The sequence below is a fragment of the Oxyura jamaicensis genome, chromosome 2 (assembly GCF_011077185.1).
Source record: "Oxyura jamaicensis isolate SHBP4307 breed ruddy duck chromosome 2, BPBGC_Ojam_1.0, whole genome shotgun sequence".
NCBI lineage: Eukaryota > Metazoa > Chordata > Aves > Anseriformes > Anatidae > Oxyura > Oxyura jamaicensis.
Window position 1 is genome coordinate 120,575,380 of NC_048894.1, and position 17,964 is coordinate 120,593,343.

The following is a 17,964-nucleotide window of genomic DNA, read 5'->3' on the forward strand; positions in this document are numbered from 1 at the left end:
AATGTTTGTCTTGCAGACCATCGCATTAGCAGATGTATGCAGTCAATGCGGTAGCTGTTGTAGTTTCTGATGTGGAGGTCCTGGCGGTTGTCTGGTGCTGTCTGCTCAACGTTGATGCTGGTTCTGGCCCATGGTGAGCACCAGGAAGGGCTCTCTTAGGGGAAGTTAGGTTTTTTTTGGAGCTGTGGACAAGCTCATCAGTGCTCCCTGCGTGAGTAATCTCTCTCAGTTTACAAGAGCACAAAACAACGTTGCTACATGCGATTACTGTAAAATATAATGTGATGTTTGCTTTTTTGGATGGCCACATTAGTGTCATTCATCTTTTGTAATCTGTGTTGCTCCACAGAAGGGCATGACCAGAAAATAATTCTAATACCATGGTTGTGCTGAGACTCAATTAAAGAACTCTGGATTTTGTATGCCATGTTTTTATTCTTCCACACACAGTAATGGGGTGATATTTTCAGCTCCACCACAGCAGCAATGAGTGTGCTCGTGCAGTGGTGGCTGAGGGCATTAAGATTGATTTTAAACATTTCCATTCCACTGGTAGGGTGGAGAATTGCAGTTGTCTTGATTCAGAGTTCTTCCAAAGACTTTGCATCATCAGCAAGTTTTAGCTTTTCTGTAGTTGTATCCATTTTTTAAAAACGGTCTCAGCCCATAGTAATGGAGTAGGAAGACTGCTTAAGAAATAAAATTATATTGCAGTAACACTTCACTAAAACATGAACTTTTTTGATACAAGCTGTTATTTAATTGTTATTTCTTGATAAGGAGGTGTTAATCAACTTCTCTCTACCATACTTTTTCACCCATATTTTGTAGAAGTATGGCAAGAGATTTAGCAAGCTACGTAATTCCTGCGTGGTCTGTTTGCAAAACAGACTCTTTCCATTTTCATCTTTCAGTGATCTTTTCTGCAATAAGGGACAGTGCTGGAAGGTTTAAAAATGCAAGTTGTCACCTTGGAACTACAGTTTTTTAACAAGGGTTTCTGAACTATTGCTATACCAGTGTTTCAGCATCATATTGCCCAAAATATTTTAAGGTCTACTGAGTATTTTCATACAGTAAAGTTAAAAAAAAAAAAAAAAAATAAGACTTGCACATCTTCAATTCAGGACAGACATTTCACAGGAAAGGGAAGGTATCATCGCTCACAGTAAAGGAGGAGAAAGCGAGTGGTGAAACAGATCTTGGAAACAGTTAACGGGCATGAGCATGTTCTTGGGGATATTTCTGGATTTTAGCTACTGTAGGAAATACTGTTCGGTTTCTGAGGCCGTGTTGATTTCTGTTTACTCTGGAGTTTTTGCTGATATGTGAAATTCACAGGAGGACAATGCTGGGCTAGAGAAGCCAAAGCATGCTTCAGATGGAGGGAGCAGCAGGGCAGGCCTGGTGCTGAAGGCATTGAAGGGACAAGTTGAGAACTGCAGGGACAAAGCGGTGTATGGAGACACAATGGGGAAACTTTCCGGGTGATTTGTTTAGAGGACAGTCAGGATGAGTAGTTTGTTCTAAATAATCCAGAGAGATGATGAATCCTTTCATTAACTTCTGAAAGAAGGAATTATGGGGCAATTTATACATGCAATGGCCTTTAAACACCCAGTGGACAGTGCTGTCAGGAAGGATACGCGTTCGTTGTGACATTACATAGAGCTGCTGAAGTCCCTCTTCTGTTTTAAAGAGCTTTCTTTGGTCACAGGTTGCTGTTGCATTCTTCCAAAGAGAAGGTGAGAACTTAACAGGAACATAATTGCTACGAAAGAGAATATTCAGCAATAATTTACCTGACATGAAATTTTCTGCTGCATGGAGCGGGTGGGAATTGATTGGGTGCTTACTCTGCTGTTGCACAACTCGGTTAATAAACCAAAGTCCAAGAAAATGTGGGTAAACTGTGGTTACAGTCTCTTGAAACGTTGGAAGAGACCAGGGAGACTGGAAATACCCCAGCTGGCAATTAAAATAGCCCTGATAAAAAAGAAAAAGGAACTTTTTTGTGTTTCGGGCTGATGTTTAAATTTCACCAAGTTAGCTGAGTCACATCTCATCCTTCGCTGCTCTTGCTTCAGAGCCCTCCCAGCTCGATATTGGCTCAACTTGCTGCTCCGCTGGGGAGCTGCCACTCATCTGCTTTCAGCACTTAAGCGCGGTTGATTGTGGTTCAATCCTTGTTCAAGCAACAGAAAGATTCTCCTTAGCCTCCCTCCCTGCCACCAACCCTCACTGGGTTAATCCTGCATCCTGTCCGTCCTGCTGCTTTGCGTAACCGGCCTGCTCGGAGACATCTCTCGCTTCTCTGGGCTGCGGGGAATGAGCTCAGATCTCAACATGGAAGCAGCCGTGAAATGCGGGCAGTTGAATTCTTAATTTATCAAATCTTGGCTGTTTGGAAGTTTAAAAATAAGTTTGCAATCCAGAAAAGGGAGGTTCTGCCCTCCAGAAACTACTGCTTTCATGTAAAACTTGCTCCGATATTGTTGGCTTTCAATGATAGAGCGGAAGCGTGTTAGTCTGCTGGGCAACCTGTTGAGCTGCACATTATTTTAAATGCTCGGAGTTGTTGAAGAATTGCCATTTTGCTCTAATAAGCCGCGATCTTTAGGAGTGTCCTGCATTGTGATATTGCATGTTAATAGCATTGATTAACTGTCAGGCACGGGGAATTGATGAGCAAACGTCCATTGTAAAATTAAATGGTATTACTGAAGGCTGTACCGAGCTGCTGGTTAGGGAGGTGACTAGACCCAGTAGGCTGTGGTAGGAGTATTAATGTGAGCTCCAGGTTTTTTCGCATGATTAAAACAGGCCATCTGTTCTTTGTTAAATGTTTACAAAAACAGCTTTTCTCTAAAAGATTTAAAGAGATGTGGGTCTAGTAAACACACCAGTGTTTTTGAGCACCTTTTGCACCTTATTTCAAATAATGGCAAAAATAATTCTGCTGCAATATCAAATAGCATTAATACCTATTTGTGTTTAATCTTCAATGGGTTCTCTCCTGTGGGAGATTAAATTCTGTACCAACATACTAAATTATGGCTTTGTTATGGCTAGAAGCAGCAGGAGAAGTGATTTCTGTGAAATACACAGATAAATGTTTCAGTCTTTGGTAAAAATGTATAATAAGCATCTTTTACTAATTTGTAAATGGAAAATGGGGTTCTTTCATCAGAAATTATGACCCTGTAACTGGAGTTAATCCTTTGTAGATCTACAGAAGTAGAACTATTTGAAATAATTCCCTGTGGTAGGCTTAAACTAATATTTGCTAGTGAAAGCCTGTTCTTCTCCCCTCCGAAGAAAGAGCGGACAACTGGGTTCAGGTAAGAAAATGCATCCCTTGTGCTGCTTCCAGCCTCCTCTGCTCACCAGACTTGTGCTGCTCCTACACAGCTTCACACTAGGGAGCAATGTGGGGTTGTTGGTAAGGGATGCACTGGTTTAGAATATTGCAAAAAGCGCAGGCACAGACTTCCTAGAAAATAGATGTTAATCACACCCCATTCTTTGAAAGAATGCTATGGTTTACAAGGTCACCTGTAAGTGAATTATAAAACAAGCAAAGTGCAAAGGGAGTTGCATGTGGCAAAAATAGTGTATTTTCAAATGAAAGGAAATTTAACCAAAGCCTAATTAGGGCAGAGTTGGCTTTCTGTAGCTGTGTTTGGGGCTGCGAATGATGTGAAACAAAATCACAGTATTTTAATTTGTGTGCTTGTTTATACACACACCTTGGCACTGCAAATAAAAGGTAGTAAGTGTTTCATTTTTATTTCATATGTAAGGTTTGCATATAGTGTATGGATAACATGGCTTTAAGAATATGTTGAGAATGGTCCTTGTGGATAAGCTTCTTGAGGTGGTAAGAATCTGAATTTTCATGGGGTGACGTCTTACAGAATTGCAGTTCCGCAGATTACTGGGGATTGCAGTGTGGAAGCAACTGCTACCGTTTTCAGTGATGACCTGATGGCCAGACCTTGCACTGGAGCTGCAAATGTCAAATCATAAAGGGCTGACATTGCTGCTGTAGAGACTTGGAAAGCTGTCTGTCTTACATTCAAATTTGCTTGTGACTGTGCTGAAAGTTGTTTAGACTTCTTAAAATAAATACATAAGTCTAGAAAGAAAAAGACAATTACTTTTTCCGAGTTAGATTAAAAAGGTAATTGGAATGCTCAAGCTTATAAAACTTTGTACTGACTTCATTGACGTGGTCATTGACACTAACTTAGGTGCAACCTTGAAAGTTTTATAGAACTGAATTTAGGCAGCATTACTCTATTTCTTGCAGTTAGTAATACTTTTCTGCTTGGCTGTTTTACATGCTTTAAGGGACAAATTACAAAATGAAATGGCCAACTCTGATTTACTCTAAAAAGTTGTGCCTCATACGTGAGTCAGACAGCAAACAAATCGCTTGTTACCAAACATAAAGTACTTGCTAAATACAAAATTTACAAGTAATGGAAAGGAAAACTTAGATTTCTCATGCGTTAGATATAGCAAGTGAGCTGTATTTAGAAAGAGTGTTGCAGGGGGACAGCTCAGTAAAAACATTGATGAAATTTGGGCTTGAAATCTCTGAAAAACTCAGAATGCTTGAGATATGAAATGGCAGAGAACAGAATTGTGTTGGCTTCATTGGGAAAATGTAAGTTAAAAGTACAGGTCTGAAAACCTATGGATAAAAAATGTTATAGGTGATCTGTGTGGTATTCCTGTGTTTTCCAGCCTAAAAACCAACGTTAGATGGTACAAATATATAATGGTGTGAGGTTCTGAGAAGAAGGTTTTGTTCTATGCCACAGAACAAATCTGAGGAGGTATTCAACTCAGTCAACAAAATTCAAAGACAAATAGAAAAATTTATATCATTTGTATTTTCTGTCACGCATAATTGGACTGCAGGACCCATTGGCATCACTGATTTCCTGAGGTCAGCTTTTTCAGTACAGATATGCAGTCTCTGTGAACTTTCCAGCATGGAGTTATCCAAGTATTATCATGACCACAGGTTTCTGAGGTGCTGATTCAGGATGCCTACCGTGACATTGCCTTGGGGTGGGGCTGAAGGATGCGGTGGTCATGAAATGGATGTGTCAGGTTTGAAGTGATTTCCACTGTGACTAAGGCCCTGTTGCACTAAGTAGTATCTTAAACAGGTGGAGGATGGGAACATGCACAAGTGACCCTGGAAGGTTTTGATTAAGCCAAGCAGACCCAGATCTTTGGTCAGCCTCTGTCCTGGAGTCTCCTCCACAAAGAACTGTGATGTCTTGCTCATACCATTCAGAACTCTCCCACACAGAAAAAGGGCTGTCTTCACTTCTTGATGGGCTTGCTCCTTCTGCTGCTTGGGTAGCTTCTGAGCATGAACGGGTGTTCTGGGCATAGCGGGGTTATTTTGCTACTTGAAGAAATGCTGAAGATAGGACTGCACTAGTTCACTTTGCTTACGTTCAGAAAGCTATATTAATATACCTTTAAAAATACATGTAAATATAATTTAAATACATGTAAATATACATGTAAATATACATTTAAAAATACATGTGTATTCACTTTCTCATGCAGTGATATTAAGAATTTTATTTCCTAAGTCTTAGGTGCACTGTTTTTTTAGGTTGAGTGGTCAAACTGTATGTCTGTGTATGTGCATCAGTTTCACATGTGCTCAGAGGCTGGGTTTGTAGTCATTCATTGCATGCTTGCCACTCCTAAGTCCTGTTTGAAAAAAAAAAAAAAAAAAAGAGGAAATGAGATGAAATGAGATGCAAATAATATTACAAGCAGCTGCTCCTATATCTGAAAGTAAAATTGTGATTTGCTATAAACCTTTCTTTTCCCCAGTTCAGTGGATCAAACACCTCAAATGGCTAGCCTTCATGACCACAGCTAACGGGGAACTCTGCCACCTAAAATCATGCTGACTTAATTTCTAGGGAAGTGAAAAGTAGGAGAACCACGGAGATAAAGAGGATGGGAAAATGTTCTGACCCTATATTTAGTTGTAAGAAAAGCATCAGTACGGTGTCATGCTATTACTTCTTGAAAAGCACTGTAGTCCTGAGTTTGTAGCTGCAGGCAGGCAGGCAGTGAGGAGAAGCAGGTCAGGGCTTTGATACACTGCAAAGTCATGGTAGAGCTTAGACATCTTTTCATTGCAGACTCATGGATCTTTGGGCAGAACAGAACTGTTAAAGAGAGAATAATTGCAAGTGTGTCCAATATGCTTAGTCCAGGCACTTGGCATTTGTGTAATTACACAGAGGTTTCCTTTTATGAAGTACAAGTCTGTATGAGCTTGATGTACCACTTGGACTTTGAAAAGGGATACTTTTGCAGCTTCACAAATACTCAAGATAGCATTCCTTCCAATCTGTAGCAGCTACAAATCTGTTTCGGTTACAAGTAGGGAGCTGGGATTCTTTGATATAAATTGTAACAATATATTACACTCTGAAGTGGCTTAAACCTTCACGTGCTGATCACAATACCTACTGTCACATCTTGAACCACTGTAAATTGCCCTGATTGATTTTGTATAAATACAGTCTGTGAATATATTCGTTTTCTTATTGCAAGTCAAGAAACACAGTTAATTTTTTTCCCCAGAGGACAAGTTCCCTATATAACATAATGAGTTGCAACAAGTTATTCCATCAGCAACTGCTCTGAATATAGAAATGTCTGGAATAACAGTTGCTTTCCTTCTGCATCTAAGTGTTGAAGAGCCTAAATATTTCCTGTCCTTCCACTTTGTATGAAAGCTTTATTATAGAATAATTTTACCCTTGCTACGTCAAGAATTTCTGGTGACTTTGCCACTGTTTTAACTGCAGAAAGCTTTTTTTTTTTTTTTTTTTTAAATACTGATTTACTAATCTTAATCTTCTGCATAGTATTTTCTCCCTGTATAACCTCCTGCTCCAAAAGAGCAAAGCTTTAGAAATCAAAGTTGCAAATGTAAAATTTTATTTCTGTTTCTCTCTCAGCATTCTCCGTCGGAACCCTTTTTAGAGAAACCAGTGCCGGATATGACTCAGGTTAGTGGACCGAATACCCAGCTAGTGAAAAGTGATGATTATCTGCCATCGATTGAGCCGCAGCCACAGCAGAAGAAAAAGAAAAAGAAAAACAATCACATTGCTGCCGAAGGTCCCAGTAAAAGTTTTGGTAAGGAAGACTTTCCTGGGGGACTTGATAACCAGAATCTAACCAGGAACTCAGTGGATTGCTCCCAAGAAGAGAAGAAGAAAAAGAAAAAGCCCAAGGCAAAAAAAGAACCGAAGGATCCGAAAGAACCCAAGGAAAAGAAGGAACCCAAGACCCCCAAAGTCCCTAAGACCCCTAAAGAGCCAAAGGAAAAGAAAGCAAAAAATACCACGCCAAAACCCAAGACCAGCAAAAAGAATAGGTAAGTCTGGAAACTTCTATATGTTTAGAGAAAAAGAATGTGCTTGTGGGATTTCTAGAATATCTGCGCTAAATGGAGTGGGTGGAGAGGAAATCTTTTGTCATTTGACCTCAATCGTCTGCAATACCATGTTTTTGAGGAACCTCTCAAGTATGTTTCTCTTGTATGGCTTTCCTGTTTATGGCTACACAGTCATTCTAAATAAGCTGGAAAGGCAGAAGTATTTGCCATACCCAGCGAGGTTAATTTTTCTTTTCAAGGCATAAACATTTCTGGATCTGTTAGATTTCAAAACTAACTCCTTTTCTTCCAGTGCTGATCTGTCCTTGTGTGTGGTTTGTGTATTAAGAAATTAAATTGCTTCAACAGTAATTTAGGTTTGACCAAAATCCAGACGTGAAGGGCTTAGAGGAAAAAAAAAAAGGTTTGATGATGTTTTTGTCTAAATAAAGAAATAAGTTAGGTACTTAGTGTTGTTACAAGTTGTACGGCACTATTTTATACTGACACAACCCATGGGTTATAAGCTTTGCTGTTAAAAAGGCATTTCTATATGGATATCAATATACGTTAGTATGTCCTTCACTCTAGGGTTTATACCCATTTCAATGTTTCATGTAAAGACAATTTTTCTAGCACACAGCCTTTGTGGGAGGACCAGATGCTTCAACCCTGTTTCTTAGCTGTTTTCACTCGATGTTGTGTCCCTTTATGAGGATAGGCTTAAAATGCTGCGGAGTAGTATGAGAAAGAACAAACCGCTGTTACACATGAGTAAATACGTCATAGATAATAACACAGATTCTTTCCTTACCCCTCAACTCCCTAAACACCACGATTATAAATGCTCACTTGAAAGAAAACTGAGAGGAAAAAGACATTAAAGCTCAATTTTTTTTTCATTTGTACCTAGAATTTCTTACAACTGTTCTGAATTTGTTCCAAACATCTGAATCTGTTTTTCAAGATGTGGCTAGTGTTATAAAATATAACTTCCAGATGGAAGCACAGCCAGACTTGGTTAATCCGAATCAGTTTGCAAAATCCATTTGTATCAGGCTTTAAAAACTGCAGTTAATGAATCAGCTTTGCATATATTCTGCAAGACTGACTGTTGGTTAGTTTTGATACGGCTAAACGAGGCACAGATAGTAGGAAGCTACTTTGGCAAGACAGGGATTTATTTATTTATTTATAGGTTAACAGAGACAGTGTTTCCTAAAGAATATATAAACACTGGCTTGTAAAATCAAATGTTGTTCTGAACCGGCTGTGTGAACCATTCAATAAATTACGGTTGATTAGCCTATCCTATTGCTGCAGTTACACAGGCTATGTTCCAGACCGTCCTAAGGATGGGTTTTACATACAGAATAAATCACAGCTTAGGAAAACTCTTCAAGCTGTATCTCTCAGTACATAGTTGTGAAGCTGAAATACTGTATCAGCTAAAGTAACCTTTTTGTTCTATTTCCATAAATTCATTGGCTTGAAGGCCGAAGAGGCCGTATTATTGCATGGTATAGAGCATCTCCTCCCAGCAATTTTTGCACCAAATGATAAAAAAAACGCTTTTACTGTAGGACTTCTCAAGTAGTGCAGTTTTACAAGGTCCTGACTGCAATGAAGCTTTGTTTAATAAGCAGTGGTTAGAAGGAGTGTGGTATGGGTTCCTGTGGCTGTGCTGCATGTCAGACCTCAGAACTTGTCTGTCCTCTCCACTCAGTCCTAACACCTCTTTGCATGTCTTCTCTAATATGTCTTGGGATATGTCGTGCAGATTAAAGGAACAGTATTTCCTTTGAAGGAACAAATCACTGCTTTCTCAGTTGTATTTGTAGAAAAGCTTTATCTCCTTTCCCACGCAATAACTCTTGTAGATCGGTAGCTAGATGACTACATTCTGGTATTCTGGTTGCTTCTTAGCCCTGTTGTTTTACCTGCGAGAGAAAAGTGTTTGTAGAAGCATTAAAGAGCAGGTGTTGTTCCTTATGTTTGCGTAGAGGTGTCGAGAAAGTCTACTTTTTCCCTTAATGGACTTGTCTCACTGTTACCAACTGCTCTTTTGAAAACAACGTTGTTATCGTTTTGTGGTCTTGTCATCTTCAGTATCAAACTTCTTTGAAGATCTCTGGTGCTGTGTTGGGATGCTGTGCTGCTGAAGAATTTTAAATCAGTGAAAGAAATGTGCTTGCTTTGGCAGTGTCGCGAACTGGGGAGTTGGTCCAGTGACAGATCAGTGATAAAGTTTTTAAATGAATCAACAGCCTAAAAGATTAATCGTCTGAGCTGCGATGTTTCAGCAGTGCTAACTCCACAAAGGAGATATTACAATTTCTGAGATGAGTAAGATTCATGCAGCTTCATGTAGATTACGGTATGATTATGTAAAAGTAAAATATTTTGATGGAAGTTAATAAGATGGCTAGCATGTGCTTGCTTCTAATGTTGCTAAGTGTTTTTGCTTGTAAACATTGGAAAGAGTAGTATGATCTTATATGTCTAAATGCTGTGCAAAGCAAATGGTTTTCATTCCTGAATAAGGAAATCAATTTTAATAGAAGAGCAGTCTTGCACTCATGGAAAATTCAGGTAAAGTCAGACAGGAGAAATGTATTTATCAAAGAACATATTTTTTTTTTTGGCTAGAACAAAACAAGTCCCAGATAACCAATTTTGACATATGCTGTATCTTAACCATCTAGTAATGAAATATAGCTCAAAACTTAACCCTGTCATTTCATTTTAAGTTTTGACCAACAGTATAATCCTTTTATTAAGCAGACAGGAGAGAAACTTTGTCTTTCACATTTCTTCTGTATTTGGTGCAAGTTGTGACGAGGTAAGCAGCCTGTCTCACTGAAAAGCACCTTAATTTGATGGGCAAGTTAGACTGGAGAATGGAAGAAGCTGATTAATTTCATGCTAGTTTGAATTGTGTGTTCCATGACATGTTAAAAAGAAAGAAAACACTAAAATGGGGGGCTAGCATATTGTACTGCCTACTTGGTGATTTTGAAAGAAAGATCCTGTTACTGTGGTATTACTACACTTGCAATCAATATTAGTCTAAAACTGCCAACACTGAAGGCTAAATGCAGTGGTTGCTGGTAAAAAGCCATTTGCAAAACAAATATTTTGTAAACCAAACTAGTCAGGTTAAAAAAGAAAAATGCAGGTATACCTAAGGTCACAAATGAAGGGTTTTCATTAAACTGTTCAGGTGCAGAGTTGCACTGGCTTTACACATTATTGTGCTGGCTTCAGGCACGTGCAAAGCAAGCAGAGTTTTTTTTTTTTTTTCTTTCTTTCTCTGAAAGTAGATGGACAGGGAAAGGCAAGGAGTCCTACTAAATTGCAAAGTCATGGCTCAGATGTCTGTTCCTCCTGTGCCTGTCCCTGGAGGAGATGCGGACCACCTGTTAGAGAAGATCACGCTGCTGCACAGCTGATAGCTCTCCCGCTGCTTCCTGTGAAACCCTAGAGAGTGGCCACTGATTAAGGTGGGAGAAGCAGGAACTACTTGAAAGGGCCAAATGGCATCTCCTTGCAGGAGCTCATCTCTTTCCCCATCTCCTCAGAGCAGTGTGCTGTGCTTGGCAGAGCTGCTCTTATCTTGCTTTTTCCTCTCCAGGAGGAGCTCATGTCCTTCCCACACGTGCAGCAGCAGCCTGGGCTGGAGGGTAGGGTGTGTGGGTTGCTGCTCTCATGGGGAGTGCTAGCTCTTGTGTAATTATCTCTGTTAGAGGGAGGTGGAGACTGACCCTTTTGGCGCGCAAATTAGCTATTTGTTGTGTAGGAAAGGGGATGGCTTCTGGCTGCGGAAGTGGGAAAAGGCTGCTGCACAGGGGGAGTGGTGCGAGCAGCAGGATGCAGTACCTTAGGGAGCCGGGGGACAGGAAGAGAGGTCCCTAGGTGGTACTGGTAGTTTCCACTCCGAAGCGCACATCATCCTGAGAAAGGCAGGAAGGGGCTGCCTGTGGGAGAGGACAGGAAACAGTGCAAGATTTCCATGCACACGTCCACTGAGGCTGTTCCTTTTCACACCTGTCCTCATCTCCCTTTTGAACTAGCCCAGCTGCCAAATATTTACCTTTGCCTGCCCCCACAGATGGGCCTTGCAGGCTTCACCATTACCAAAGCTTATGTTTTAGTGATTTGGCTGAGTTGTCAGGCTGGAATAAACCTCGTCATCCTATTGTTTTTCCTACTTCTGTGACATGTTAAAACAGATTTATGTGTGCGTGTGTTTTTTTTAAAGAGGTTTTGATTAGAAGAGAAGCTTTAAAAAAATAAATGTTTGCTTTATATAAGGCAACACAGAAAGACTGTCAGTCCTAGCCTCTTGAGAGGGTGGTATTTGGGACGTATTTGGGGGTTTTGGGGGGGGTTTGTGGTTTTGTTGCTCTGCAGTGGATGTACAACATATTTCTAATCCCATTTCCTATCAGAAATTTGTTTTTGGATAGTGTTCCCAAGTGGAAGAATAGTGATCAATAGTGTCTGACTTATTTTGAATGTGTACATGACAGAAAAGAAGCATCACCCAAATCCTGATAGCCATCGTAAATTACACTAATAAACAGATCTGTCAGTCACCCAGTTCAGGTGAAATAGTTGCACAATGTAAGTATAAGGACTAATTACTTCCCCTATTAATTCTGCTAAGCATCCCATGCTTTTGGGGGTAGTTTTAGGTCAGACGGTTAGGCCCTCTGAGATCCTGGAGTTTGACCTCACCCTGTAGGTGGCTGCTGGCTGTGTGACACAAAATGTGGTTTGTTGAAGTTTGCATGCTTGTTCTCAAATTGTAATCCATGTTTCCTTTTCTGTTATCCTGCTCACTGTTTTCCTCTTCAGGCCCTGTTTTTATTTGTTGTTCTCTCATCTGACCTGCAGGCTGTCTTCTCACTGATCCCTTAACAGTTAGAAAGTATTTTAGTATTTTGTGTGCATGCAAATAGTACCTCAGTAAGGTACTGTCGGACGTGCATCCCAAGTTAAGGATCGACACGCAGACCCTAACTGTAATGCCAAAGCCTCTAAGAAGAGATTTTTACCTGCCTGTACTTACAGTGAGGAAAAGTAATTCTGGTCCAGCCAGACACTGTTCCTGAAGGGCATGAGTCACCGCTGGGAGGTGAGACAGGCTGAGTCAAAACCGGGTACAGCTCATTGTTAGGAACAAATTACATGGGATTTGTGGGAAAGCAGACAGCAGCAAGGGTTGCTGGCATTTCAAGGCAGCCGATGGTCCCACAGGCCAGGTGAAGCTGCCAGGACACAAAACCTCACCTTGCTCCAAGAGACAGTGTTCTTTTTCTCTGCTTTATTTATTCTTTACTTCCTTTTTCACGAGAGAAACTGGGGCTACGTATTTAAAAATGGCAATTCTTCTCCTGCATCCAGAACTTAGAATTCTCAGTGAAATCCGCTCGTGGGCTTTGTTCTGCCCAAGTTGGTGGCTGGATTTTTGTGCGTCTGCTTTTAACTGGCCTGTCGGGGGTGATTTGAAATGGTGTCCGAATGACTTAGCGCGCGGCTCTCTCACCCAGCGTGACTCAGTCTGCCGAAGCACAACCCGTGGGTATATATAGGTCACGAAATACTCATAGGAAGACGTTTAGCTCGGAGTCTCTGTCACCAGGAGCGGGGGAAGGTCTGACAGGCATTAGAAAGAAATCTTTGTCGGGGTGGATCTGATGGGAGCGCTTGAGCCTCCGGCGGGGCCTTTGTCTGGGCCATGCCGGGATGTGCGTGGCCCAGCGCTCCTGAGGCCGGCCGGCCGGCATTAGGGCTTTCCTGCCTTTCAGCAGGCGGATATTTTATCCAAGCTAGGCCAGGCTATTCTTCCAGACTTTAAGCCTGTTATTCATATGCGATAGTGCACCCAGGGCACGGTAACTACTACTAAACTTAATTGCGCGCTTTGCTCTGATTTATGGAGGTCGCCGGCAAAAAGCGCCAGCCTGTCAACTCGCTTCACCTGGCAGCCGGCCAGCCCCCTGACAGGCCCACCTTTGATTTAAACAAATCCGAAAAATATGTAAAGTTTGCTGTGGGGTTTGGTGTTCGGGGTTTGGTTTTCTGTTGTTTGTTTGTTTTTATTTTTGGAAGCGGCTTTGCCGTGATTTGATAAAAGGGGACCACAAAAAAAAAAAAAAAGGCGAAACCAAAAAAAAAAAAGACAAAAAAAAATTAAAAAAACTGAAAAAAAAAAAAAAAAAACTGCGGCCGCGCAGGTGTCGGGAGCGTTGGGGCGCTGATTGAGAGAAGCAGATGGCTGCAGTCGGTGGCCGCCAGCCAGCGGAGCAGGTGCTGGTCACGTGGCCGCGGGTTGCCAGGGCGATGCGAGCGCTCTCGGCGCGCAGATGAAAGGCCGGGGGCCCCGCTTCAGCTGTAGCATTGTGTAATTTGTGGCAGTTAGAGCGGAAATAAACGCTGGAAATGGAGCCGCATAGTAGGGGAGACTCCTGGCCATGTGCGGCCTGCGCGCCGGGGCGGCCGCGGGAGGCAGGGGCGGCTGGCTGCGCTCCGCGCCTCTCCTCCCGCTGGTGGCTCGCTTCCCCTCGGCGGTGTCAAACTTTTCCCTTCTTTTTTTTTTTTTTTTGGTAGAAAATCGTACCGGTTTGAGGTGTTTCTTTTCTAAAAGGCTACGTCGCTCCCTATAATCTCACCGTAGGAAAAATTTATTTTCAAAACTCCCATTTCCACGTTTGAACTTTCCTCTTTTTTAACTCATTATTAGTTTAAATACAGGCTGTGGAAGAGGCCGTGCTGTGTCTCACAACCAAAGCATTATATGTATTTATAACTGTAGTCAGAAAATTAAAATTGTAGCTCCAAAACATGCCTCCGGTTGACAAATGCGCTAATCGACGTGAATAAGCGCAAAGCTGCTATTTGTTTGGGAAGCTACAAGCCTGGGAATTATACAGGAAAAACAAACCCCAGACGGTGTCCTGGGTGTGAAATTAAAACATGAAGGGAGCAGAAGCCGTGCAGAAGCGACTGAAATAATGTCTGGCTATCGGTAATTCCCATTCGCCAAATATCAGTGAGCGACTCTGTGTGAGCAGCTTTCTTCTCAACATTTCGGTGACTCTGTAAGAAGCGTTGTGTCAGAGCAGTGCCAGGCCTGAGGGGCAGACCACAGAGGGGAAAACAGACTAGCAAAAACCCACACCAGTCTCAGAGACTAAATGTGTTAAAGATATCTAGCTTTTATCATCAGTTCTTCCTCTTTGCCATTTCAAAATTTCATCTCCGCGCCGCTGAAAGTCATCTCTGTGCTTGACTTGGTGGTGATTTGTTTTAAAGCTTGGCTTTGGTACAGGCAACCTGAGCGAGTCCCAAGATCTTGATGCAGTTAGAGAGAGAGAGTTCCACCTCCTCCTGAGGTGAATGTTTTCATAAGGGGTGGAGGGAACCAACCCCCAAAACCTTTCTGTGCTAGCAGTGGATATAGCTTGCAAATATCATACAGATGCTGAGATACCATTTTTTATTATTTTTTATTTTTTTCCCTCACCAGAGGAACAAAGGTAGAAAACCTGTGAGAAGTGTCAAGGCTAGGTAGCCAGTCCAGGCAGCTGCAGCTGACAACCACAAGCCTGGTCTGGCCAAGCGCCTCAAATCCTCCCTGCAGGCACCGCTCCAGCGCCATGCACTGCTGTCGCGTGTGTCGAGTCCCCACATCTGCACTCAGAGCTGACACAAAAGCACCTTTCCTGTCCCACTGCTTGGAAGTGACAGGGACCCTGGACTAAAATGAAGAATTTCTGCCATTGGTCCCTTGTGTTGGTAACACTTCCTCTGCTTCTGCTTGCCTCATCCACACGGAACAGCAAGAAACGTACACTTATAATCCTCTTCCTCTTCACGCGTGTCAGGTTGTGTAAATAGTGTTTGCAGATGGTGCAGGTTTTGAGCAGAGCAGCTCCTTTTTACTGGTCTCATTTTCAGGTTCTTGTTGAAGACACATTCACTGTCACTATCTAAAGTACCAAAGGGAGGGTATTTCCCCATTCCACTGTTAAGGAATGGGAAACATATAGCAATGGCACATGCATCATTGGTTTTTACAGCTATGCTTAAATACTTTAATATAAAGCAAGGCAGCTGAAAATAATGAAGTCACTGAAAACAAACATCTTGCCGATTAACTGTTCTGTTAAGTGCTTTTTGCTTACATTTTAATGCAAATATTGATTACAAATTCCTCTGTTCTAGTAACAAGAAAACAGATTCTGAAACAAGTGCTGCGAAGAAAAAGGTTAACAAGGGAAAGGAAGGTTCTGAAAACTCAGATTTGGAAAAAACTCCACCACCATCACCTCATCCAGAAGATGAAGATGACCCAGGGGTTCAGGTAATGCTCTTTCAAGTTCACTGTAGTCTTTGGCAATTTAGATGCGTGCAATGGTAGTTCTCACAGTCTTTGCTACAAAAAAGGAGATTATGGTGTTGAATCTTCTGGTCTGTCTACCTGATATAGCATTATTGGGTCTTATAAGCCTCTTGTTTCTTTTTTGCATTGACTTTGGAAAGCTGAAATCAAAAATAAACCATGACAAAGCAGGATGAAGGAAGTCTGCATGTCGAGGACTTGTTACTACACCACTTTAATATGTGAAGGGCCTTTTTTCAGGACTTGCAGTCATCAGCTAACACTGATAATTTTTCTTCACCACTGCCCACCTGTCAATTTCTCTCTAAACTTTCTTTCACATAAAGAAAATCTGGAAATAGGAACAGAGCATATATAAGAACTTTCATGTGTTCTGCTAGTCGTGTTAAAAGTACTCAGCTCCTGGCTTGCTTCTGCTGGCAGTGCTCACAGTGAGCATTAAAAATAAGAATTTCCTCATGAAAGGATACAGGCAAATTATGATGGTAGAAGCATGAAATTCCTAAGCTTGTGCTACTATTACTGGAGTCCATTGCATTCGGTAATTGCATATCAGCTTGCTTCTAGTTAGGTAGCTGTTGAGACCAATGATTGGTGGTCAAAGTAGCTTGGTGAAAAGGTTGCCAAATAGTGATGTCCTAACAAGACACAGTTTATGCCTTCCTTCTTGCCATTTTCCAGAAGAGATCTAGAGGATAATAAAATTTGAGTGATCTGGAGTATTCTTGTCAGAAAAAAATGCAGCAACAGAGCAAACAGTAGTTCTGGTTCACGAAAGTCATGTATTCTGAATGAGAACAGTTGAGATATACCATAGCATTAAAATGTTTGAAGAATGTTTTCCATTCTGTGTCACAAGTCTTTTAGCCTGATTAACAACACTGACAAAAGTTGTAGAAGAAATTTGAAGGCTGATTTTGGGGGATCACTATATACTCTTTCTATACTATCTACAAGTCAAAATATGTGCATGTCTTTTGTTTTTAGTTTAGTGTGACAAAACTTTCTCTTTTTGCAATTCACTTGGGCGATAAATTTTACATTTGAAATATTTTTAATTTCTTTATAGTAAATACAAGCGTTAGGGTCTTTGCATTACTTCTTTTTTTCTTACATGTTTTTCCTCATGCTCTGCATGTTATACACCCCCACACTTCTTCATGTAAATTTAGGGAAGGTTTACTAGGATTAATAAACTTGTTATGCATTTCCCAACTGAGGTAGTTATGTGGTTGTCTGAAACTCCATTGTGTTCTTAAATACTGAGTCACCTATAAAGATCTTGCTTTGTAATGCAGAAAATGATGCATTAGTTCCTTCAGAGAGGAATATTTACTTTTGTTGTGTTACCATACAGATTTTTAACATTGCTTTTCCACATATAGATCAGTTAAAGAGTAAAAGGTAATCTGATGCAAGTACATGCACGCACAGTTTCTGACAGAGATGCATAAGCATTGCAAAGCCTCATGTTTACGCCAGAGGAAACAGGAAGCTAACCACGTCAATAAACATCAGGGAGGGTTACCATTACATTTGAGGTCTCCTTTCTATCAGGGAAATGGAAGAAAAGATTTTTGGCACAAAGAATAGTGGTAAGACTTACCTATTGAGCCAAAAGAAGATGGATATTTTCCCAGCAGTGATTATGGAAATGAGGGTGTAAGTTTGCCAAGTAACATCTATTTTCAAGTATAAAAATATTGCTATCATATTACAGTTATGTGGGAAACCCCATAAGTTGCTGTGTTAAAGGTATAAGCCGCATCATTGTTGTTTAAAGGATGTCTTTGCTCAAAAATTACATTTTCAATTTAAGACAGAATTTCCATTTTGTAAAGTGCATCAGATATTTGTGATTAAAGAGCTAAGTAAATTTTAAACTTCATTTATGCACATTTAGAGAGACAGATCTTTTAAACAAGCTCTATAAATGCTTGTGTGTACTAGAGAAGATGTGTGTTAAGCTGAGAAAGATGTAAAAAATAATTAATATATCAGTTCATAAAAATGGATTTTTAGCAGTTGAAACTCAGCATCTTTTTTTAAATATGTATGTGAGCCCATTGAGATATTTAATGATGAATTAACAGCTTCCCTCAACAGCATATGCTAT

General features: G+C 40.9%; 1 protein-coding gene across 3 annotated transcripts in view; it reads left to right on the plus strand.

Annotated features, from left to right (window-relative positions):
• CHD7 (chromodomain helicase DNA binding protein 7) overlaps nucleotides 1-17,964 on the plus strand; it is a 126,221-nt gene that overhangs the window by 61,139 nt on the left and 47,118 nt on the right. For all 3 annotated transcript variants that reach the window (XM_035317421.1, XM_035317420.1, XM_035317418.1), the window contains exons 3-4: nucleotides 7,017-7,438; nucleotides 15,671-15,809. In XM_035317421.1, the coding sequence (XP_035173312.1) occupies nucleotides 7,017-7,438; nucleotides 15,671-15,809 (561 nt within the window). The remainder of the gene's footprint in view (nucleotides 1-7,016; nucleotides 7,439-15,670; nucleotides 15,810-17,964) is intronic.